The sequence below is a fragment of the Prunus dulcis genome, chromosome 8, assembly GCF_902201215.1.
Source record: "Prunus dulcis chromosome 8, ALMONDv2, whole genome shotgun sequence".
NCBI lineage: Eukaryota > Viridiplantae > Streptophyta > Magnoliopsida > Rosales > Rosaceae > Prunus > Prunus dulcis.
The window spans coordinates 5,896,110-5,922,151 of record NC_047657.1 but is presented as its reverse complement, the minus strand read 5'-3'; the positions used below and the strand labels follow the sequence as shown (position 1 = coordinate 5,922,151).

Below are 26,042 nucleotides of genomic sequence, written 5' to 3'. Positions count from 1 at the left end.
ACCAGTGTTTTCAAAGGCACGCTTAATCGTCCCTCGGTGAGCGCGTCGGAGCAGAATGAATGGAAATCACCTCTGTCGGATGGGATGAATGAATTGAGTTTTTCTTTTGATGTTGAATAAATATTTTTCAAGGCAAATTAGTACTACAATTTAGTTGTATTGTATTATTTATAAATTTTTGTTATTAAAATAAATTAATGTTCAAAAGGCTTACGCCTCAATGCTTTAAGGCGCCTTACATAGCGCTACTAAAACCCCTCACCTTTGAAAACATTGAATGAGACCAATTCTTGAATATTGCATTTCAGTTTTGCCATGCACTTTATCCCACATTTTCATATAACCTCATCTGATGATTTTTTTTTTTTTCTCTTCTTCTACTTCTAGGTATGATACAGAGCTTATCACAGAAATTGTTGATGCAGTGTGGGATAAAGTGCATCCCACATTTTCATTGTATGATTCCTCAGAGATATTAGTCGGATTTGATACTAAACTAAAGGAAATAGATCTGCATTTAGATACAAGCGCAAATGATGTGCGCTTTGTGGGGATATGGGGGATGGGTGGAATGGGTAAGACAACCCTAGCTAGATTAGTTTATGAGAGAATTTCTCATAGTTTTGAAGGTAGCAGCTTTCTTGCAAATGTCAGAGAGTTTTATGCAACACATGGTCTAGTTCCTTTACAGAAACAGCTTCTTTCCAATATCTTGAGGAAAGTAAATATACAAGTTTATGATGCTTATAGTGGATTTACTATGATAAAGAGGTGTCTATGTAATAAAAAGGTTTTTCTCATTCTTGATGATGTAGATCAATCAGAGCAACTGGAAATGTTGATCAGAGAAAAAGACTGCTTTGGTTTGGGAAGTAGAATCATCATTACAACTAGAGATGAACATTTGTTCGTCGAACATGGGATAGAGAAAGTATATAAGGTCATGCCATTAACCCAAGACGAAGCTCTTTATCTCTTTAGTAGGAAGGCCTTTAGAAAAGATGACCTTGAAGAAGATTATCTAGAACTGTCTAAAAATTTCATAAACTACGCAGGAGGTCTTCCATTAGCTCTTAAAACTTTGGGGTCTTTTTTGTATAAAAGAAGTCGAGATGAATGGAAGAGTGCACTAGATAAACTGAAGCAAGCTCCTGACAGAAAAATTTTTCAAATGTTGAAAATAAGCTATGATGGACTAGAGGAGATGCAGAAGAAAATTTTTCTTGATGTTGCATGTTTCCATAAGTCTTATGACAAGGAAGAAGTGATTGAAATACTAGACAGTTGTGGTTTTGTTGGCACTCGTATTGTGATACATGTTCTTATTGAGAAATCTCTCTTGTTTATTTCAAACACGCATCTGTCCATTCATGATTTGATACAAGAAATGGCATGGGAGATTGTTCGTCAAGAGTCTTTTGACGAGCCAGGTGGTCGCAGTCGCTTGTGGCTTCACAGTGACATCGTTCATGTACTCACGAACAATACGGTAAGAAGTTGCACAAAAAATAAAATACCAAAGCCTTGGATAACATACTATAATTCCATTAAAAACAATAAGAGAGACTTGATTATGACATTAACTTTTCCTTTATTCCTATTTACAAGGGAACGGAAGCCATTGAAGGCATAGTCCTATGCTTGCGTGAATTTGAAGCGGCACACTGGAATCCTGAAGCATTCACTAAGATGTGTAAACTAAAGTTGCTCAAGATTAATAATTTGAGCCTTTCTTTGGGCCCAAAGTATCTTCCCAATTCCTTAAGGTTTCTGGAGTGGAGTTGGTATCCCTCCAAATGTCTGCCACCAAGTTTTCAACCTGTTGAGCTTGCTGAACTTCGTCTGCGGCATAGCAAAATTCATCACCTTTGGAATGGAATAAAGGTAAGACCTTTGCAGAGCTATTTCTTTTCAATCTCAATAAATTGTACGGTTCTTAGAAGTTAATTAATTTAATCTACCATTTTCATGTTTTGTACAGTACATGGTCAAGTTGAAATCTATTGATCTTAGTTACTCCGAGAACTTGACAAGGACCCCAGATTTCACAGCTACTCAGAATCTTGAGAGGCTGGTTTTTGAAGGTTGTACTAATCTTGTTAAGATTCATCCATCCATCGCCTCTCTCAAAAGACTAAGAGTTTTGAATTTTAAAAAATGTAAAAGCATTAAGAGTCTCCCGAGTGACGTAGAACTGGAATCTCTTGAAACATTTGATCTTTCTGGGTGCTCAAAAGTGAAAAAATTCCAGAATTTGTGGGAGAAATGAAGAATTTTTGGAAGTTTTCTATAAACTTCGCTGGTGTTGAGCAAATGCCTTCATCAATTATACCTTTGATCCCGAATTTGAAGGAGATTGATATGAGTGGAATTTCTATGAGAGATATGTCATCCGCCCTGGTTCCAGTGAAAAATATTGAACTGCCTAGATCATGGCATTCTATCTTCAGTTTTGGCTTATTTCCAAGAAAGAATCCTGACCCTGTGAATCTGGTGTTAGCTTCGTTAAAAGATTTACGCTTTTTGAAGCGTCTAAATCTGGAGGACTGCAATCTTTGTGAAGGAGCAATACCTGAAGATATTGGTTTATTGTCCTCTTTAGAAGATTTAAATCTTGATGGAAACCATTTTGTTAGCCTTCCTGCAAGCATCAGTGGGCTTTCTAAGCTTTGTAGGTTCACATTGAAGAATTGCAAAAGGCTTCAAAAATTGCCAAGCCTTCCATCAAACGGAGGACTATGTTTTCGTGTAAACACGCAGAATTGTACTTCCTTGAAAATATTCCCAGATCCACAATGGATGTGCGGCGTAACTGAGACTTGGTTTACTTCTTTCAATTGCTTCAGTTTGGTTGACCATCAAGGTTCCAGTTTCATAATATATTTAACGCTGAAGAAATTCGTTCAGGTACTTCTCCTCCCTCTCTCCCTCCTTCCCTCTTTAGTTGTGTAGTACTATATATATCCTTCCCTTGGTGCAGGAAATTCCTCGTTCTTTGATCTCCTTCAGTATTGTAATTCCTGGAAGTGAAATTCCTGAGTGGTTCAATAATCAAAGTGTGGGAGACCTACTAATTGAGACGCTACCTTCGGATTCTAATACCAAGTTTGTGGGGTTTGCTTTGTGTGCTCTATTTGTACCTGTTCACGAAATTTCAGCTACCGCTGAGGAACCAATGGGTCATTCAATCTATTTTCATTGCCGTTATGATTTAGAAACCAATGCGGGCCCGATTTTTATTATTCCAGTGGACGATGATGTAGCGTCCGATCACCTTTGGTTGATCCTCCTGTCTAGGCAACATTTCCCTTTGAAATCAAACTGGGGACCTGAAACCGAGATTCGGTTTCATTTCAAAGTAAGATCTGAACCTGGAAAGAAGACGTTGGTGAAGGGGAAGAAGTGTGGAGTCCGCGCACTGTATGAACAAGACGCGGAAGAGCTCAACCGAACAATGAAACAATATTCCGACAGAAAGAATTCTAACTCTTCCCATATTATCATATAACACTCTGTTTGAAATCGAAATTTTGTTTTTTTGTTTTTTTGTTTTTTTTTGTATGCGAACATTTTAGCATATGATTCACTCTCTTTGTTACCTCTGCATAATTATGAGAGATTCACTATAATACCCAATATTGGAGCCTAAATTATAAAAAAACCCTATATGAAATGGACTTTAGAAACACACCCAAAACCCATTTACAACATAACAATAAGACTTTTAACTTCTTTTAAATTACAAAACTGCCATTGATTTCTTAAAACAAACCCAACCCAAAAACCTCATAAAACAGCCCAAAACACTCAATGGGGTATCAAAGTAATTTAATAATTAAAATTAAATTCAATAGGGCCAGCTATTATTTTTTGGGTTTTTTTGGGGTATGTTTATAGAAATTAAATAGTGTAGGGTTTATTTATAGTTTTAGTGCTAAGAATGGGTATTTGACTAAATATCTCTATTTCTAATTCATTCACGTTATAAGTTCACCTTCCCATTATCTTATACATTTTAGATTGACGATTCAATACATGGTTAACTAGTATAATTTAAGAACCTGTCATATAAATTCATGGTTTCGCTTCAGTTTATATCCTATTAGGTTGGACAAGAATACTTCTCTTGCTACGTTATATTTAAATTCAATTGAAATGCATATATGCAGGATGTGCTGTACTAGTGTAGTCTTGTAAATCTTGTTTTGTTGTACCAATCACTCTGGAAGTAGAACAAGTTTTGACAGTCTTTCTACTTCTTATAATCATATCCAAATTTTATTGGGGGAGGAGAATTCCGTCATCCGGAAGCCTAACGGGCGCATTTTACCGACTGAAGCATTTAAAAATGGTTGGGAGACATCTATTTATGCTTAAATTGTTTATTTCTTAGACTAAATTCCACATGTGCTGTATAAATTCAGTAGGTTAATTAGTGAAGCCCTATTTGGGAGATTGACATTAACGGGGTGGTGGACAAGTCAATGAACTTCAAAATGACATGTGCTGTAATTCCAGTACTTCATTTTTCCTTATGCAAAAAGCTTTCATTTGTTTTTTTTTTTTTTTTTTCTTCAGGCATCTGTTATAACCCTTTCAATGCGTTAGTGTGTTAGAGTTAATATGTATAACAAATTTAGTAAAGAGAAAAATCACTTCACGGTCAACGAATTTGAGCTTAGGCGTATTAATTGCTCTCCATTTCAGCTTTGACTATTCGACAAAGAATTAGCAGTTATTTTGTAATCTAGCTATATCTTTTTCAGTCTGAAATCTAGCTTCATCTAGAGTGATGATTTAAAAAAAAAGATATTGACAGGACCCGCTCCGGAATTTCCCGGAAACCGAAGTGGACTCCGTCTTTGTTCCGACATCTTCCCGATGCCGGGCCCATTTACTAAGAAACCGAGACTTTCTACCAAAATTTTGGCAGAGTCTCCCCTGTAATTTAAGCAAACTCAACAAAAATTTTCAACCTGCAACATATATAAAATAAAAATCTCAACCAGCAGCATGCTTTCATAATTCAACAAGTCATACTAAATGGCCTCCGGCCTCACAAGTAAAATCTACCATGGGCGATAACAGAGCATTTACTGAATTTAGATTCCAAGAACAGTTGAGTAGAAGAAATTACTCAATTCCTAACTAGGAAGATTCACAATTCGAGCCTCGTACACCACTTGCACGCTTCCTGGAGCGACTACTAGCTGGGGGGCGCAAAATAGAAAACATGTGAGTGGACAAAAACCAGATTTGCAATATAGTAACCCCACCATGTAAAAATAATGTTCAAGTCATGCAGGTTCACAATTCAATATTCAATTACTCAAAATATGATTCATTTAAAACTCTTCAAAACACAAATCATCTCCTTCATAAACCTCATTTTCTCAAACTTACAACTCCTGCAAAACCACTGAAAAACTCTAGTTCTTCACTCACTCAGCTATACATATACATATAAATATACATATATATATATATAACTATACATAGCTATACGATATACTCATCACACTATCCAGGTACAGGAGAAACGATCCAACTAGGGGATCGTTTGACTAGTCCGCAGGATTTCCAGGTGCTATCCTGCGTCTAGGGATGAGCGGTCCAACCGGGGGACGAAACTCCAAAGCTCCCACACCGGAACATCCAACGCCATGTGTAGCTCCCAAACTATGTCCTAGGCGCACAGACTGGATCATCACACACCGGAACATCCAACGCCATGGGTGATGACCCTAAACATTATATAGAGTCTTTCCATACGCCGGAACATCCAACGCCGCATATGGAAAGTGTCTCACACGCCGGAACATCCAACGTCGCGTGTGGAAAGTCTAATAACTGGGGAAGGTACTTACATAGTGTAATCATACAACTTCTCTCAACAATCCCCTCATAATCAAGTTCTTCCACAACACCCTTCAACAACCCAAGTATCTCGTCTATAGAGAATATATATATATATATGCTTCCCCACAACCCTTAAAATAAAAATACACTCTCATACCCAAAATGCCAAACTCACAATATATTGCCAAAGCGCTATACAACATCAAATTCATCTCATGAATATAATATATTCAAAAAGCCATAAAAACATTATGCAAAAATCCTTCATCAATAAAACCATGCATATGATTGAAAACAAAGTCCACTCACAAATATTCCCACGCTGCCTGACCACGTGAGGGTCCTGCCTGCTGAGTATGTGCAGTCGAAACACCTATTTCGAGATACGAACCGTTAATTAATATAAAATTACGTCGAAGCGGAAATCACAAATTAAATGCTTAAATCCCCAAATTCCCAATACGTGCACGTTGAAGAAGGTATCCTAAGGTCCAATTACAGGTTTAGGAATCGTTCACGATTTTACGGTTATCAATAACCCACAAACTTTGCATTATTGAATCGGAACATCCGGGGCTCCGATTCATAATCCGTGAAGTCCCATACGGTCCTAGGAATACCTAGAACAACATATTTTAATTCGGAAAAGATCTTACGGTCGGAACCTATCGAACCCGGATAACGCACAATATGCGAAAATCCGTTCGATAGTCAAACGACATCCGAATTGAGATCCACAAATTCCTATGCGCTCGTGACAACCTAAGGATCTCATCGGGTTAAATTGCATCTTCACCAGCCTCGCCCATGCACTGCCACATGCGCCGGCAGCGTGTGGGTGTGTAGAGTAATTCCGGTAACGGAAAAACTCCACACCCGAGCTCACCCTTCCTTTCCTAGCTTCTACTCAAGGTCAGGATCACTTCAATCAACTATGGGAAGGTCCAATTTGGGCGGCAACTGGCCGGAATTTCACTTTGAAATTCGGCCAAAACCTAGGTTTTCTAATCGATTTTCTAGACAACAAATCGGTCCAAACCTATACAACAATCAGCTAGAACTCGGAAAATGGATGAGAAACCATACCTCACTCACCGGGTTTGGGCGGCGGAGGTGGCGGCGACACGACGGGAAACTTCCGGTTCAAACCAGTCGAGCTCGTGGCCGGAGTTCATGATTTCCGACGGGGAAAACTGGCTAGACTTGATCGGGACGTCGAGGCGAATCGATCGAGACCGATGGCGTGCCTGGCCGTGGCCGGTGCAGAGAGAACCGAAGAGAGAGAGAGAGTCGGTGTCGGGGAGAGAGAGAGAGACTGAGGAGAGAGAAAGTGTCGAGGGCGCGCGCGAGGAGAGAGAGAGCTGAGGTGAAAAATCTGATTTTTACCAAACTTTTTGAAATATTTACAAGTTTGCCACCGATAATGTTTTGATTGTAACTTTTTCGTTACAACTCCAATTCAAGCCTACCACGTGTCTACGAATTCGTCTCAGTACCACCTACCCAAAAATACCATTCGTGGTCCCAAAATCCTTCCGGATAAGAAAATAACCAATTTACCCCTACCCCAAAGGTAAATTTGTAATTTATTTTAAATTAATTAAAATAGACATTAATTTTGGAGTCAAGGTGTTACAATCTACCCTCCTTATAAAAATTTCGTCCCCGAAATTCACGTACCTGTTAATGGAAGAGATAAGGGTACTTGACCCTCATTTGTGCCTCAGGCTCCCATGTAGCTTCTTCCACGGTTTGGCTTCTCCACAGAACTTTCACTACTGGAATAGATCTGGACCGCAACATTTTGCTTTTTCCTATCCAGGATTTGCACAGGCTGCTCCTCATATGACAAATCTTCTTCTAACTCCACCGGTTGATATTCTAAAATATGAGAAGAGTCTGACATATATTTTCGAAGCATAGATACATGAAATACATCATGGACTCGAGATAGTTCTTTCTGATTGTCCCTCAGTCTGTGGGTGAAAAGCTGTGCTGAACTGCAACCTAGTACCCATAGCTTCCTGCAAACACTTCCAGAATCGAGAAGTGAATCGGGCATCCCTGTCCGATACAATGGACACAGGTGCTCCATGTAATCTCACAATCTCATCCACAAATAGTTTTGCCAACTTCGTCAAAGAATAAGTTTCCTTGATGGGTTGGAAATGGGCTGACTTGGTAAGTCTATCAACTATCACCCAAATTCCATCATGTCCCTTGGGAGTACGTGGAAGCTTAAAAACAAAATCCATGGTAATGCGTTCCCACTTCCATTTAGGAATTGGAAGTGGTTGCATAAGCCCTTAAGGTTTCTGTCGCTCTGCTTTCACTTGTTGACAAATCAAGCATCTGCTTACATACTTGGCCATGTCTCCCTTCATATCCGGACATGAGTAATATTCCCGTAGGGTTCGATACATCTTGGTACTTTCTGGATGTATAGTGTAAGTGGAGCAGTGAGCTTCCTTCATGATTTCTCTTTTCAGATAATCATTCTTAGGTACACAGAGGAGAGTTCTTGTTACCAGCTCCCCATCTCCCCTTATCGCATAATCTTTCTGTGTATCACTTTCTACTTCTCCCCTTATTCTACAAAGTGTCGGATCTCCCAACTAGGCTACAATTATCCGCTCCACCAGAATGGGTCTCACATGTAAACTAGCAAGTATTCCACCCTGTTGAGTCATTTCCAGCTCTACTCCATTCTTCCGTAGTTCCACTAACAACGGAAGATATGCCGTTCTGAGATGAGCCAAACTTCCAGTAGTCTTTCTACTCAATGCATCTGCAACCACATTAGCTCGGCCTGGATGATACTCAATCGTGCAGTCATAATCCTTCATCAATTCCAACCAACGCCGTTGTCTCATATTAAGCTCCCTTTGAGTGAAAAAGTACTTGAGGCTTTTGTGATCAGTGAAAATCTAACACGTCTCATCATACAAATAATGCCGCCAAATCTTGAGAGCGAACACTACTGCGGCAAGTTCTAGATCATGAACCGGATAATTCTGCTCGGGCTTCTTGAGTTGCCTTGAGGCATAAGCAATCACCCGATCATGTTGCATCAGAACACATCCCAAGCCTTGCAAAGATGCATCACTGTAGATCACAAAGTTTCCTGCATTATCTGGAAGAGCCAAAATAGGTGCGGTGGTTAATCGCTTCTTTAATTCCTGAAAACTTTGTTCACATTCTTCTGTCCACTCAAATGCAACCTCTTTCCTTGTCAACCATGTGAGAGGTGCTGCTATCGAAGAGAACCCTTCCACAAATCGACGATAGTGGCCTGCCAATCCTAGAAAACTCCGTATTTCTGTCACACGGGTGGGTTGTACCCAATTCACAATAGCTTCAACTTTCTGTGGATCCACATAAATCCCTTCAGCTGAGATTACATGCCCTAGGAATACCCCTCTGTCCAGCCAGAACTGACACTTACTAAATTTAGCATAAAGCTGCTTCCTTCTCAAAGTTCTCAATACCACCCTCAGATGCTTCTTATGCCCTTCCAAAGTCTGGGAGTAAACCAAGATATCATCTATGAACACAATCACAAAGTGATCCAAGTATGGTCGGAACACTCTGTTCATGAGATCCATAAACGCTGCTGGAGCATTCGTCAATCCGAATGGCATCACCAGAAATTCATAATGTCCATACCGTGTTCTGAACGCTGTCTTAGGAATATCCCCTTCCCTGATCCTCAACTGGTGGTATCCTGATCTCAGGTCGATCATAGAAAAATACTTAGCACCCTTCAACTGATCAAATAAATCATCAATTCGAGGCAATGGATACCGGTTACGTATTGTCACCTTATTCAACTGCCGGTAATCAATACATAACCTCATGGTCCCATCTTTCTTCCTTACGAATAACACAGGTGCACCCCACGGTGAGACACTGGGTCTGATGAACCCAAGATCTACCAACTCCTGTAATTGAATCTTCAACTCCCGAAGTTCAGCTGGCGCCATTCTATAGGGGGTTTGATAAATAGGGTTGGTGCCCGGAAGAAGTTCAATAGTGAACTCGATTTCCCTTTCAGGGGGTAAACCAGGGAGATCATCTGGAAAGATATCCGGGAAATCACAAACAACAGGAATATCTTCCAGATTTAAAGGGATCTCTCGAGTATCAATAATATGTGCCAAATACCCCTCACAACCCTTCTTGAGCAACTTCTTGGCTGTGATGGCAGAAATAAGACAAGTAGGGAGAACTCTACGCTCCCCACGGAAGATAACTTTAGGTTGCCCTGGACTCCGAAGCGTTACTTCCTTCCGGAAACAATCCACTGATGCATGATGCTTCTCTAGCCAATCCATCCCCAATATAATATCCAAATCCACCAAGTCTAAAGGAATTAAATCCGCTTCCAACCATGCATCATCTACTTGGACAAAACAATTTCAGAATACCCAGTCTGCATACCAGACTTCTCCCGTAGGTAGAGAAATACTAAAACTTCCTGTCATAGGTGTGGGTCTAATATTGATATACGGTAAGAAATTGTGTGCTACAAAGGAGTGTGTGGCCCCCGGGTCAATTAGAACACGTGCAAGATAACCAAAATTGGAATCATACCAGTAATCACGTCCGGGGTAGCATATGCTTCCTGCTGAGTCATAGAGAACACTCGGGCCTAAGTAGTGGAACGCCCAGGCTGACCCCTTGATTGCCTACCACTTCTGCCTCTAGAAGATGACGGTGCCCTGCTAATGGATGACCCTACTGCAGAGGAAGAAACACCACCTTTATTCTAATTCTGACCCATAATACCTTGCCCCTACTGGGCCCCAGTCCCCTGGACTGCTGCATCATTCTGGAGTATAATTGGGCAGCTTCTCTTAGTATGCCCCACTTGCCCACAAAAGTAGCATGTCAGGCTACTACTCTGACTCGGTCCACCTCCCTGAGTATAGCTGGGACAATCCTTTGCAATATGCCCAACTTGTCCACAATTAAAACATGTCACCCCAGTGTGCCTGGAAGGAGTCCTGGCAGTACTAGCTGTAGACTGTGGCCCTGAATACTGAGTCCAAGCTGGACGAGAACCAGATCTTCCACTACTAGAACTAGATCCCCGTCCTCCTGACCATCCACCGCTAGCAGAACTGGAACTAGATCCTCCCCTCTTTGATGGACCCTGACTGGGCCCACCAACTCCTGGGGTATCCCTACGGCGCCTACCCACATTTCCACCGAGTTTCCTTGACACCCTTTCAGCTGCCTGAGCCAACGCCCTCATATTTGGATAAGTGTTAGCAGTAACCACTGCCTGAATTTCCCACCATAAACCTTTCTCAAATCGTCTACATCTGTCCTCCTCTGTGGCAACCAGCTCTGGAGCAAATCTTGACAACTCATTAAACTTGTGTTCATACTCCATTACTGACATAGACCCCTGTTTCAGGTAGAGGAACTCTGACTTCTTTGCATGTCTATAAGAAGGTGGGTAAAACTGCTCTGAAAAGATTCGCTGAAATTCTTCCCAATTTATGGCAGCCGGATTTTCATAACCTCTTTTTACTGCCTTCCACCAATGATAAGCATTGCCCTTGAGTAGAAAGGTAGCCAAGCGGACTCTATCCTCAACTGGGCATTCCAAAACCTCAAAAATTCTTTCCACATCAGTAATCCATGATTCTGCTTCTGCTGGGTCTGTACTACCCACGAATTCTTTTGCCCCAAGTTCTTTAACTATCTTAATTTCAGAGCTTTCAGTACCGCGCCTTCCCCGTAAGGCTGTAGCCATTGTACGAGTAAACTGGCTGAGCACATGCCTCATATCCAAAGCATTATCTCCAGCAGGTGGGGATGGTGGAGGCGAAGGTACTGGTGGTGAAGGAGGGGGTGACGGAGATGGAGGTGGAGGATTCGGCCCCCATCTCTGACCGCGACCTCTTGTTCTAGCTCTGCGAGCCGACATGATTCTACACAAGGAAATCATGAAATCATTAGATCAACAATGCAGCAAAAGTGCAATAGTCGAAGGAAAATGAACCTAATGCTCTGATACCAAGCTGACAGGACCCGCCCCAGAATTTCTCGGAACCCGAAGCGGACCCCGTCTTTATTCCGACATCTTCCCGATGCCGGGCCCACTAATTTGGAACTCGAGACTCTCTACCAAAATTTTGGCAGAGTCTCCCCTGTTAATTAAGCAATCCCCACAAAATTTACTCAACCTGCAACACACAGTAATAATAATATTCCCAACCAACAGCATGCTTTCATAATTCTACAAGTCACTTAAGTGGCCTCCGGCCTCACAAGTAAAATCTATCAAGGGCGATACAGAGCATCTACTGAATTTAGATTACAAGAACAGTTGAGTAGAAGAAATTACTCAGTTCCTAACTAGAAAGATTCACAGTTCGAGCCTCGTACACCACTTGCACGCTTCCTGGAGCGACTACTGGCTGGGGGGCGCAAAACAGAAAACATGTGAGTGGACAAAAACCAGATTTGCAGTTAAAAACAATATAGTAACCCCACCGTGTAAAAATAATGCTCAAGTCATGCAGGTTCACAATTCAATATTTAATTACTCAAAACATGATTCATTTAAAACTTTTCAAAATACAAATCATCTCCTTCATAAACCCCATTCTCTCAAATTTACAACTCCTGCCAAACCACTGAAAAACTCTAATTCTTCACTCACTCAACTATACATATACATATAAATTTACATATATATATATATATATATATATATATAAATATAACTATAAATAGCTATACAATATACTCATCACACTACCTAGGTACCGGGGAAACAATCCAACTGGGGGATCGTTTGACTAGTCCGCAGGATTTCCAGGTGCTATCCTGCGTCTAGGGATGAGCGGTCCAACCGGGGGACGAAACTCCAAAGCTCCCACACCGGAACATCCAACGCCATGTGTAGCTCCCAAACTATGTCCTACGCGCGCAGACTGGATCATCACACATCGGAACATCCAACGCCATGGTGATGACCCTAAACACTATACAGAGTCTTTCCATGCGCCGGAACATCCAACGCTGTATATGAAAAGTGTCTCACACGCCAGAACATCCAACGCCGCGAGTGAGACTGATAACCTATTATTTCCACACGCCGTAACATCCAACGCCGCGTGTGGAAAGTCTAATAACTGGGGAAGGTACTTACATAGTGTAATCATACAACTTCTCTCAACAACCCCTCATAATCAAGTTCTTCCACAACACACTTCAACAACCCACGTATCTCACCTATAGAGAATATATATATATATATATATATATACTTCCCCAAAATCCTTATAAAAATACACTCTCAATACCCAAAATGCCAAACTCACAATATATTGCCAAAGTGCTATACAACATCAAATTCATCTCATGAATATAATATATTCAATAAGCCATAAAAACATTATGCAAAATCCTTCATCAATAAAACCATGCATATGATTGAAAACAAAGTCCACTCACAAATATTCCCACGCTGCCTGACCACGTGAGGGTCCTGCCTGCTGAGTATGTGCAGTCGAAACACCTATTTCGAGATACGAACCGTTAATTAATATAAAATTACGTCGAAGCGGAAATCACAAATTAAATGCTTAAATCCCCAAATTCCCAATACGTGCACGTTGAAGAAGGTATCCTAAGGTCCGATTACAGGTTTAGGAATCGTTCACGATTTTACGGTTATCGATAACCCGCAAACTTTGCATTATTGAATCAGAACATCCGGGGCTTTGATTCATAATCCATGAAGTCCCATACAGTCGTAGGAATACCTAGAACAACATATTTTAATTCGGAAAAGATCTAACGATCGGAACCTATCGAACCCAGATAACGCACAATATGCGAAAATCCGTTCGATAGTCAAACGACATCCGAATTGAGATCCGCGAATTCCTATGCGCTTATGACAACCTAAGGATCTCATCGGGTTAAATTGCATCGTCACCAGCCTCGCCTATGCTCCGCCACATGCGCCAGCAGCGCGTGGGTGTGTAGAGTAATTCCGGTAACGGAAAAACTCCACACCCGAGCTCACCTTTCCCATCCTAGCTTCTACTCAAGGTCAGGATCAATTCAATCAACTACGGGAAGGTCCAATTCGGGCGGCAACTGGCCAGAATTTCACTTTGAAATTCAGCCAAAACCTAGGTTTTCTAATCGATTTTCTAGACAACGAATCGGTCAAAACCTATACAACAATCAGCTAGAACTCAGAAAATGGATGAGAAACCATACCCCACTCACCGGGTTTGGGCGGCGGAGGTGACGGCGCGACGACGGGAAACCTCCGGTTCAAACCAGTCGAGCTCGTGGCCGGAGTTCGTGATTTCCGACAGGGAAAACCAGCTAGACTTGATCGGGACGTCGAGGCAAATCTATCGGGACCAGTGGCGTGCTTGGCCGTGGCCGGTGCAGAGAGAACCGAAGAGAGAGAAAGTCGGTGTCGGGGAGAGAGAGAGTGTCGAGCGCGCGCGAGGAGAGAGAGAGCTGAGGTGAAAAATCTGATTTTTACCCAAACTTTTCAAAATATTTACAAGTTTGCCACTGATAATGTTTTGATTGTAACTTTTTCGTTACAACTCCAATTCAAGCCTAGCACGTGTCTACGAATTCGTCTCAGTACCACCTACCCAAAATCCTTCCGGATAAGAAAATGACCAATTTAGCCCTACCCCAAAGGTAAATTCGTAATTTATTTTAAATTAATTAAAATAGACATTAATTTTGGAGTCGGGGTGTTACAGTTATATACCCATTTTTAGTATCAGTGATAAAAATAAATCGTACACCATTTAATTTCTATAAACAAACCCAAAAAAGACAGTTGGACCTATTTAATTTAATTTTTATTATTAAATTACTTTGTTGCCCTATTGAGTGTTTTGGTTTTTTTTTTTTTAATGAGGTTTTCGGATTGGGCTTGTTTTAAAAAATTGATGGCAGTTTTATAATTTATAGGAAGTTCAAAGCCTCTTTGTTATGTTGTAAATGGTCTTTTGGTGTATTTCTAACGTCCATTTCATAGGTTTATTTTATTTTATTTGGGCCCCTGTATTGGGTATAATATTGAATCTCCCTATAAAAAATGTAAAATATAAAGACTATCTGTACTAATTTAGGGTCTAATTATTAAGATTTCCTTCTTTTTTCAGCCTAGCCATATCTCATGTTTTTTAAGAGACGAAAATTTATGTCATATGCATTGGGCCCCTATATTGGGTATAATAACTTTTCTTCAAGCATTCGTCACAAATAATGCTTTCCATTCAGTTCTACATATTAGTTGGATGAAATTCACTTCACAAATAATGCATTGTTATATGTTTCTCAGTTATGCAAAGACAACAACTGTGGGTGATGCTTATGATTCTAATGTGTATATGCAGGGCCAGGCAACAATACACTTATATACCAAGGAAAGAGTAGCTGAGGGTACCACAATTTGCCAACCAATCTCCACCAGATTCTTTTACTCCACTTTTACTCCAAGGGCCTTATTTGGATAACAAGTTAAATCTTCACTGTGGCATCTTCGATTGGAACATGTTTCTAATTGTTAGAAAATGCCCTTAAAGCCAACTAATAGTGTAATAGTTAGAGTTAAGGATATCTTTGATAAAAGACATATTATGTTATTAATGGGCAAGAAAGGTTCTTTTATACATTAAATCATCCTATATTATCTTTCAATATGTAGAACAACCATAGTCCAAGGAATACACAAGTGGATATGAAAGCTATGTAATGAGATTGCATACATGGAGACTTCTCATCATCCCTAAATCCTGAATATGTTCCTGGTCTTAGGAATATTGATTGGGCGTCAATATTCCTCAAAGACCAGTACACACAATATCGTCTCTATATGTAGGGAATGCAAGGATTCAAGTCATTTTGTGTGGAGACATATGGATATGTGTGTAGGTGCTTGTAGAAGAATGAGTACACTGAACGCGATCCAACACATGAGTTACAACATGAAAGTCTTTACTCACATGTCAAGCTGGAACTCATAAATTGCAATGGTGCAAACTAATCCTTAGACCTGAGGCATTATATATGTTTTTTTGGCTATGTTGTTAATCTTTGAGGGCACTATACAGTCATGCTGAATTAGGCATAGCCTAAAGGTGCTCATCAGGATTCTCAATAGAGTCATGGAAACAAATGAATGTACAACAAGGAATCTCTACTCTTAGTAAAAGAGAGAGAATACTCCAAGATATGATTGGTCAAATCTCTGTGCAGAGTAGTGGATAAGACTTGAAAGAAGAAGTCTTCAAGTCTTACTAGGATAATCATATAAAAGGAATGATTCGCATAAGAATATTGACAATCGGATTCCGTGATCTAATAATGTGAATAAGGAGTATTGATATAAGAGAAGATTCAATTACACGGTCATTCCAATTTGAATAGGTTCTTTTACAACGTCTCATTTAGATCGGATAACCGTGACTTGCTGCTATGAGACCAACCATAGTTTGTGGATGTCCTAAAAGGTTTTAATTAACCTTTATTAATAGGAATAATTAAATTGTGAAATTTAATTCGTATATCATTTATGAGGAGTTGAGTTAACCCACTACCTTACTAAAGAGAACCTACGGATCTGCACACCCAAAAAATGTGATTGGAGGTACAAATGAGGAGAAATGAACTAAGAAGACACAAGTCAATGGTTGATAATCAAATGTCAAAGTCAACTGTCAAAAGTCAACATGTTGACTGGAGCAATTGACCAAAGTCAAATAGTTCAACGCGGTCAATTAAGTAAGACTATAATTATAATTTACTAGTTAAATTATATTTAAAAGATTAATTATGGAATTAATATTGACATATAGAAATATTAGATTGGGCTTTTAAATATGATTTAAAAGGAAATGGACAAAATAGCCCAAAAGGCTATTGGGTCTAAGAGATAAGTGGCATAAGATGACATGACCTATGGACCAAATGGAGCCCCAAATACCTACCCAATTGCCTTTTGTGTTGTCATATATAAGCTAACTGTTGGAGAAAACCTAGCTAAGTTTTTCGGTTTCTTACGTCGGTTGATGAGTGATCATCTTTGTATCTCATCTTCCATAAACCAAAAATTGGTCCAATCAATAAGTAGACTAGCATTCATACTTCTTGATTGCCTTCTCTTCATTTCTAGGAGCATTTGGTATGGTGAGGTAGAGGACTCCAATCTTGGAGCCTTAAGATGAATGAGTCAAAATCAAGAGAAACAAAAGGTCTTTCCAATAAAGGTATTCATTATTGAGAAATCAAGAAAAGGACATGAGGGGTAAAAGATCTATTCCCTTTTTCCTTTTTCTATTTGTGTTCAAAGAGACTAGGCTAAGATATTTGGTTTAAAATGAAAAAAGATTTAGCTTAACTAGTATAAACAAAATGAATCCACCATTTAGAATGTTTTTGTTTTATAGGTTGTGGCTAAAGTTTATTTCCTAAGCAATAGATGAATGTTTCCTTCAACTGAGAGAACCGATGAGAAGATTATTAGATTGGTTTGGTGTTATGTGATAGAGTGTATTAGGGTGTACCAGGAGTATTTTTGGTAGTTAAATAGGGTGTACTTAGTTAATTTTATATTCTGATTTGAATATTAGGGTGTACTTAGATCATAGAGTGTATTTAGTTAACGATATGGTTCGTTTATAATGGAGAACAGATGGCAGAAGCAATCCAAGAGACAAAATCAGGCCCATGACCTGTTGATTTCAAAGAGAACGGCGTCACAAGTAAAACTCTACACTCTTCCTTGACCGATGAGATTTTTCAGGCATCCGAGATCGTTTAGTAGCTCGAAATCCAGTTTTAAAGTTTTTACAATTTTTGAAAACTTTGTTATTTTCCTAATTTAATTTTTTTTTGTTATTTTCCTATTTTAATTCCATTGCTATTCCTAGGGTTTTTAGGAGTATTTAAACTTACTTTACCCATGATTAGGGTTATGTTTTAGCATTCTAATTTATCAAATAAACCTTCAGGTTTCCTCATCTTCCTGGTGGATTCTAGAGTTTCATGTTCTAGGCTAAGGTTTTAGCCATATATTTGTCATGTTGCTTCAGTTGGCATCAGAGCAGGTATGTCTTACCCGATGAACAATCAAGATGGAGGTGATAGGACCCATGGCACAGGGGAAGTTGTTATTAGTACCGAGTTTGAGACCTTTTGTGCAACAGTGGAGGAGGTTCGGCGTTTATTGTTGGGCATGGGAAACCAAAACCCTCCACCGCGACCTAATGGAGGTGCCCTCGTGCAACTTCCTATTGTTGAGAGACGTCCTCTCCATAAGAGTGAGGAGGAGTCTGAAGAACTTCCTCCATGAACAGTCCCTGATCGCACCTAATCAGAATAATCATAACCAATACATTGACGATTTTCGGATTAAGGCTGATATTCCATACTTTTAATGGCCACCTAAAGATTGAAGACTTTCTTAACTGGTTGGTCGAGGTGGAGCGTTTCTTCGAGATTATGGAGGTTCCAGAGACAAAGATGGTGAAGATAGCTGCCTTTCTTTTGAAAAGTAGGGCAGCTGTATGGTGGGACCAGCTTCAAAAATCAAGGCAAGGGCAGGGTAAGCAAACAATGAAGACTTGGTGCCGAATGAAGCAACTGATTATAGGGAAATTCCTACACTATGCCAAAATTCACTTTAGGCAACACTTAATAGGCATCGTGAAACATGAAATCGATGCTATTAGTCTCTTAGACTTCAGTTTTATAAAAACAGAGGCCATAGGGGGTGTAAAGACATCACAACCAATATTGGACAATCTGAACTGATGCCTTTATATGGAAGTAGCATCGATCGATATTTGAATTGATACCATATATCTTACATGTTTTTTTTTTTTAAAATAAAAGTTTCAATGACGGATGTGTTATACCCAAGTCAACTCCCCCAAAAAAATTTCATCCTCTTCCCTCATAAAATTTCACCAAGTCTTAAACCAAACTCTCTCTCTCTCCTCTCCCTGTCTTAAACCAACTCCCCCAAAAAGATTTCATCCTTTTCCCTCAAAAAATCCCTCTCTCTCTCTCTCTCTGCTCTTAACTCTCAAAAAGAAAAAATCGTGACATAACAACTGCCTGCTGCAGCTACCAGACTCAAAAACGAGAGAAGAATCAACCTGACTGGTGGAGGGGTAAGTCTGAGTCAGTAGCCAAACACAAAAAAGTCGTCAGACGTAGGAGAACCTGATTCGAGTGCAGCCAGGGACAGCGAAAGAAAGAGGCTGAAGTTGATTTCTGACCGTAGACTTTGGCCAGCAAAACAAAGCCACCGCTTCGAGGTAGGAGAATCTTAACTCATTACTAGCAACAACAAAAAGATTAATATTTCTCAAAATCGATCCTTTTGTCTCTCTCTTTCTATGTTCATAGTGGATACAAAATACCCAGATTCTTTTTTAATGTTAATTTTTTTTTTTTTCAATTCAATAAAAAAGAAAAAACTTCGATGGCGGAGCCACCATGGGGTCAAGCGACCCCTTGGCAGCCATGAAAGTGGCTGTGTAGGGCCTGGTGTGCTGCTGGTGTGACCCCTCGGACTTGCCCACTAGTTGTTCGATGGGAAGCTCCAAAGAGCTCCCCCATGTTTCAGAAGAATATAGTCAGGAAATTTCAAAGCTTGATGGATCCCAATGGGGAGAATCCTCTTCCTATCTCTTTAATGGGTTAAAAAAACCCAGCAAAAGATGGGTAGCTGGGCCAGTCTTTTGATTCCAACTTTCTAAATTCTTTCTTATCTAAAAAATTATGTCTTTTTGTAGCTTAGGATTTGTAAAACAGACCCCTGTAGTTTTATTTTATTTTGGTTTTTGGGAAGTAAGTGGCAATGTACTTGGAACTGATAGCAAGAACACTGCCTGGCTTTAAGCAGTTTTTGGTCAGTTTATAGAGAATTTGCTAGTCCTTGTTACCTTTTTGTTTCTTGATGAATTTTATCTGAAGATTTTATGCTCATGAAAAATGGAACATATTGAAAACTTTTACCAAGCAAGGAAAAGATGCATCGGACAATAAGGACAGTGGTGCTAGGGTCCCAAGTGGCTCTTTATGGTGGAGTTTCAGTTGTTCAAGATGTTAGCTAATCGCCAGAGACAGAAAGTGGCCGTGCCACTGAATCTGACATTCGTTGTGAGGTCAAGAGCCTACATTCTGGGAAAACTAGTGAAGTCCAAGTTTTATCAGAGAATCACATGCTCTGTCACTCTTAGAGGCAGGAATCTAGGCAAGTACTCTAATTTGACAAATTCTTGTGTCTACAAATGAATGAGATACTCTGTTTATGATCAATAATTTTTGGGGAATCTCAGTGTGGATGAATTGTACCATTGTACCATTTTAACTGCTTCAGTTATCTTGTTCTCTATCAGCCTGCAAATTCTATATACAAAAGTTTTGAAAGTGGCTTAAGCCTCAGTCGATTTTCCTTTCATTTACAATGTAAAATTTCAATAGCTGTAAAAATAGATTATGGAAGAGAACAAGGTATTGTTGCCTTTCATTAATTTATTTAGAATCCTTCTGTATAATGCATTGCCTTTCATTAACAAACCATCTGAATGCACCTGAGAACTGATTTTCAGGTATAGTAGCTTCAACTTTTGAAACTCTTTAATTTACCTTTTTTTTAAATTACAAATTCTGCTGTTTTCACCGATTGAGTATTGAGTAGACAGTGGCCCTAACCAGAGACAAATCACACCCAACCGTACATGGGTTCTCAGTGTAGTTCCTGGTATCTGTTTGTGTACTGTCATTTGATTTATCTCCATTACAGAGCAAATTGGAAATAATTGCCATCTTAGCAGGTTCTATTGGGTCAGAAACTGGTTTAGGAAGGATAACAAAACCAGGCTTGAGTTCTCAATATCTTTCTGTATCTTTTTCTGGTTTTGTTTCGTACTTTGTTGGTTTGTAGAGTTTCTCTGTTTTGTGTCTTTTGGGATGGGGGCTTAGAGCTTTTTTGGTCTCAGTCATTTTTGTTCCCACTTGTGTAATCTTTTGTTCTCTCAGGTTTCCATAAACTTTTTAGAGTTAATATTCCATAAACTTTCTCCGTTTTGTGTCTTTTGTGAGGGGGCCTTAGAGATTTTTTGGTCTCAGTCATTTTAGGAGGGGATTATTGCCTATGTATGCATCAGTTTCAGAGTCATCGAGATTTCTTATTAGCGAAGTCCATAAGAAACCTTCAGTCAACTTTTTCATATGCATCAGTTTCAGGGTCATCGAGGTTTTTGGGAATATGGTCTTCATTGATGCTAGCTTAGTTTCTAATTGCTTAGTTTGTTATGTAATTAGTTTGACAAGTGGTTTTGCTATTTTATAAGTATAATTTGTCAGTTCAGGTTTTGAATTGTTCTTTTATCTAAGATAGATCATTTTTCAGTTTGGGTAGTTTGTTGGAAGTTGAAAATTTAAGGTGGGTTTTTAAACATTAATTACCTGTTCACTACACCTGAAGGTGGCTGTAACTTCTATTAGTAGATTAGCTCTTTTTTTTTAATTTTTACTAACTTTCAATTTCTGTGTCTACTTTGAAATTGATGAAATTTTATTGTGGTTTTGGCCTTCAGGGAGGGTTAAAAATCCCCAATTTTTGCAGTAGGTTTCATCTGCTTGCAACAAAGAGGATCTTCTTGTTGTGGTAAGCTAGTAGCTTTTGGAGCAAACTATATCAATTTCTGCTGGTGTCTGACTGTGAGATTATATATTTACAGGGTTGTCAAAGAGGAGTCAGATCGATTTCTGCAACTGCTGATCTTCTAACTGCTGTACAGGTCACACATATTTTTTTAATGCTTATTCATGGTAATTTTAGTAGTAAATGTCTCATATTGTTGCTGATGGCAACATAATCTGAACCAAATTGTTGTTCGAATGAATTCCTTAATTGAAGCCTAAATGAAAAATGACCAATGAGAAAAATAAAGTGCTGACATTTTGTGAAATTCACTACTTATCAACCAAAATATGTTCCCCCAATACCCAAATTCCAAAAAATGGATGAATAATTAAACCTGAAAAAAATGCATGTATAATTTATAAAATTTAAGATAAAGCTGTCTTTAGAATTGCTTCCAACTTGTGTTGCTTTCAATTGACATAATTTCCTGTCTGTTGCCTATAGAAGCTGCGTATCCATGTAAAGTATCTTGAAATTGCCAGGATAAATCTATTTTCTTAAATCATGAATTTATCTGGTTGTAAAATGGAGTTCCACATTCTATCAATTAATATTCTTTTACTCATTTGAAGGTAGATGCTTAGCCATTTTGGCATCGAGACATTTGTGGGGGGTAACCTTGGGATTCATATTGGAGTTTGAAGTTTCAATCTTGGGCTATGATTTTTGCAGATTTTTGGTTTTTCAATTTCTATTTGGAGAGCATATGCAGATAAGGTGAGTATATTTCATATTACTTTTGGACAATTTGCTCATTCATCAGTTTCTGATTGGATTTTGTGTGGTATAAAATCCTATATTTGCAAATAACCAGTTGTTTAGAGAGTGAGCAATGTGACTCTGTTTTTTTGGTAGCTGGGTCTCTGTTAATTAAGAAGAAATGCTAGCTGTGCTTGTCTAGCTCTCTACCCCATCACATGATCATTTAATTGCTAGTTGAAACATGAAGTGGGATCCATTTAATGACTTCTTGTTATCTAATTAGATTGATTGACAAATTAGATTTTCTTCTTCACCAATATTGTAACATGGTAACATGTTTACCTGCAAGCAATAATCTGCCGTTGTCCAGTGAGTTCCAAATACCAACGGATGAGAGAGTTGCCTTTTTCGGATGAGAAAGGTTGCCATGTCCAGGTGCTGAAAGTTGACGTATATAATATCAGCACAATTTCATACAACTGTACACTTAAAAAAGGTGAGAAAATAATTGAATGATCGTAATAAAGTAGATATTTTTGTATTCTTACCCTTGAGCTAATTTATTCTGTTTCATCGATCAGTTTGTAGAAAAAATCAGCGCCCACTGAAAATGATTCCAGCTGCACCTCAGCACTACAAAAGGCAAACTTGCAACGGTTACTTTTGTACTCCTTTCATAATTCTGACTTTGTTGATGACAAATATACACATGTATATTAAAGCAAACTCTACATTTTCTCATTACTATACGACTACATACTAGAATAGGATGAAGATTGGATTTCAAAGGTAAGAAATCCTAACCTGATATCATTTTTCCAGGCAGTGCAAAACTTTATTACTGCCTTCACATCTTCAATGGGCAGGGGTTTTGATGGATCAAAACATGGCGGGGTTGCAGTCACATCCGATGCACTCATCGTCCTCTTCTTCCTCAAAGGATCAGTAAATGGACTCAACAATGTCTGGGCCGGGCGCTTCTGTCTGCACCCTTTACCATCCACTTGTTTTTTTTTTCAACACTCAAACTACCTTTTTCATCACCAGCCATACTAACTTTGGGCATACTTGGAGGATTCATCGGACCTACCGATGACATACTCTCAGTTATTTTCCAAACTTTTAACAAAAACAACAGTCTTTGGCAGATTTCGTCACACCCGGCCACATCTTCTGGGGTAGGCAGCTTCTCGGATTGTGCCTGCTCAGCTGCTTCATGCACTTGTAAGGAATTGAAGCGGCCATTTCTGCCTCTTCGACTACCATGGCTGCGGAGGGTTCGGCTCCATCAGCGCGAACTTGTATTTTCCATTGTTGCCGGTTCTGTAGGTGGACTAACATAGTCATGTAATGGCGACAAGTCATTGTCGCCTCCTTCAGTCATATGAGGACTACCGAGGTCCTCATGTCCTTCCCCACCTTCATTCAACCCACTATTTCATTTTTTCAGCTGCTCTATCTCCAGATTAAAATAGTGTTCCATGGAAGCGAGGGTGTTGCCGAAATCCTGCATACGCTTATTATTTTTTGCAAACTCTCTTTCAAGTTTCAATGACTCCTTCTGTACCATTTCTTCCAACTCATGCACTCTGTTGCGAAGCGCTCGATTAGAACTGGCTACTTTGGCCAATTCATCCTTTGTCCTTTGAAAGTTACGCTTCAAAGTGCGTAACTCAATAGACGCGAGTTTACCCTGCTTTCAGTTATAATGCAAGTGTTACAATATTTCCATAATATATCCCAAATATAGCAGTTATAATGCAAGTGCGTAACTCAGTGGAAAAAAAGGTAATGCTTGTCTTAGAAGACTACGGAAGGCTAGCAGTTTCGTCAATGTCCTCATCTTTTTCTTCTACAGAGGCAGAAGTGCTGGTTTTTTGTTCAGCGTCATCGCAAAACAACTCAACAAGTTCTTCAGTGTTGTCAACACTGTCACCCCAAGTCCAATACGGCTGTTGCTTGTCAATTACAGATGGCCGGAGAAGTTGCACGTCAACCTGCAATTTACACAGACAATATACATATCAGTAAACTTATTATATTATATTTTCATATGCCTAACATTATCATCAAAAACTTAACTAACCTCACGGTTCTCGAATACTTGGCTCATTAGCTTATAAAAACGCGGCGAAGTATTGCTCCTCCAATGTAGTATACGAGGGATGTAGGCATTATCTTCGTGCACCACCAAATGTAGTGCAGCCAACGCTGGAAATACCTCATAAGCCCAAATCTGGTTTGAGGAAGAAAACGTCAGTCACTGTAAACAAATGAAATTTAACTTAAACATGAATGGAAATTTGCTCTCCTGAAGTGCAAAGGAAAAACCTTTGAGGTGGTACTCTCTTGGTCTCCCAGTTTCCGTTGTCTTTGCTTTCTTTTCAGATTTTTTTTGTTTTCGCAGCTTTTTTGGGCACTTTCACTCGCTGCTAATCTACACAAAGTGCCCTCAGAAGTGACGCATTTGTCTTGGCATAACACACAGCATCCCATGGATACTTCCCAAACTCTTCAAGGTCTTTCGCCAACTTCAAATATCGCATGTCAATGTGGACATGTTTTTCACTGCCCAACAGCACAAACACAGCAAAGTATACAAATCCGAGCTTCAATACATTGTCCGCATCAGCGCAGTCAAGGAAGGCTTTTTCTAATTCCAAAAGGTTGACAGTTTTATCGTTGCCAAAGTACTTCCTTTTCAATGAGCAGTTCTCATTAGTGGGAATTGAAATGAAGGGAAGGTTTCCAAACCTTAGCCCTGTGACAACGCAAAATTGCTGCGTCGTGAATTGGATCACCTTATTGCCAACGATGAATTTGATCCCGTTCACTTGGGAAACTGTCTTCGGATCAGCCTTCCTCAGCAACAAGCCGTGGACAATTGGTGAAGTCCACTTCAGGTCCTCAATCAGTAGGAGATGACCAAAACAACTCTCTTCAAACCTTCGTAGCTGTTGCTCACTGAATTTCTCCTTTATCGTACTGATTGCAGTCTTTGTATGGGATAGGGACAATGCTTTTCCTTGGAACTTTTCTTCCTCTGCAATCATCAACTTAATTGGAGAAACCATATTTCCCTGCATGCCAATATTATAAAAATAATTTCAGTCCATTGCAATCTAGACAATAACAAGCAATAAACAATCAGCACTTATCAACAGCCTATTATAGGATATTAAGTGAAAAATAAACAAAAATACAGAGCATAAACAAAACCCCAGCTATTTACAACTGACCTACTAATTCAACGACTCAAAGCCAGTTAGAAAATTGTCATATCCAAATAAATAGTGCTGGTTATAACTGTTTTATCAGTTACAACTGCTCAGTGAGCTAGTTGAGGTTAGCTGTAACTATAATAAGATGGTGCAATGTAATTGAACAAATCAGAATATCTAATTTCTTAGCACCTCTTATCTCTATAACCACTCTGTCAAAGTTGTGCTCACAATGGGGTCTTCTTGGACACAAATACTAATAACTAGCTGCTAGCAATACCAATATCCTATGATCAAATAGTCGTTGTTCAGAATGTATGCATGTTTTTCTATTATAAATCAATTGTTCAAAAATATTGCATTCAAATTCATAATTAAGCTCACATATTTTTAAAACAAAACAAAACAAAACAAACTCAGCACTTATCAAGAGCCTATTATTATATCATTGTATTCAAAGAGCCTATTACCCCACTATTGTATTCAAACGAGCATTTTTTATATCTAAAAACACATTTTGCTCTGCAAAATTG

The 26,042-nt window shown here is 39.2% G+C and overlaps 1 protein-coding gene, 2 long non-coding RNA genes and 1 pseudogene across 5 annotated transcripts in view; 3 read left to right on the top strand and 1 right to left on the bottom strand.

The window, feature by feature from the left end:
• The window catches only part of LOC117638335, a 4,171-nt pseudogene extending 663 nt beyond the window's left edge, over window positions 1-3,508 (top strand). The window contains exons 2-5 of the transcript XR_004587290.1: window positions 388-1,489; window positions 1,609-1,884; window positions 1,982-2,907; window positions 2,981-3,508. The product of XR_004587290.1 is annotated as a disease resistance protein RUN1-like (transcript). The remainder of the gene's footprint in view (window positions 1-387; window positions 1,490-1,608; window positions 1,885-1,981; window positions 2,908-2,980) is intronic.
• Window positions 3,509-10,654: 7,146 nt separating this feature from the next.
• LOC117638334 (trinucleotide repeat-containing gene 18 protein-like) lies at window positions 10,655-11,797 on the bottom strand. Its single transcript, XM_034373468.1, has one exon. The coding sequence runs from the start codon at window positions 11,795-11,797 to the stop codon at window positions 10,655-10,657; it is 1,143 nt and encodes a 380-aa protein (XP_034229359.1).
• Window positions 11,798-21,472: 9,675 nt separating this feature from the next.
• LOC117636292 lies at window positions 21,473-22,600 on the top strand. Of its 2 annotated transcripts, none has more exons than XR_004587048.1 (3): window positions 21,473-21,547; window positions 21,621-21,680; window positions 22,163-22,600. It is a non-coding gene; the product is annotated as an uncharacterized LOC117636292 (long non-coding RNA). The 2 variants fall into 2 exon arrangements; XR_004587049.1 differs by having other exon boundaries at window positions 22,159-22,600.
• Window positions 22,601-22,614: 14 nt separating this feature from the next.
• LOC117636290 lies at window positions 22,615-23,032 on the top strand. Its single transcript, XR_004587047.1, has 2 exons — window positions 22,615-22,784; window positions 22,870-23,032. It is a non-coding gene; the product is annotated as an uncharacterized LOC117636290 (long non-coding RNA).
• Window positions 23,033-26,042: the final 3,010 nt, after the last annotated feature.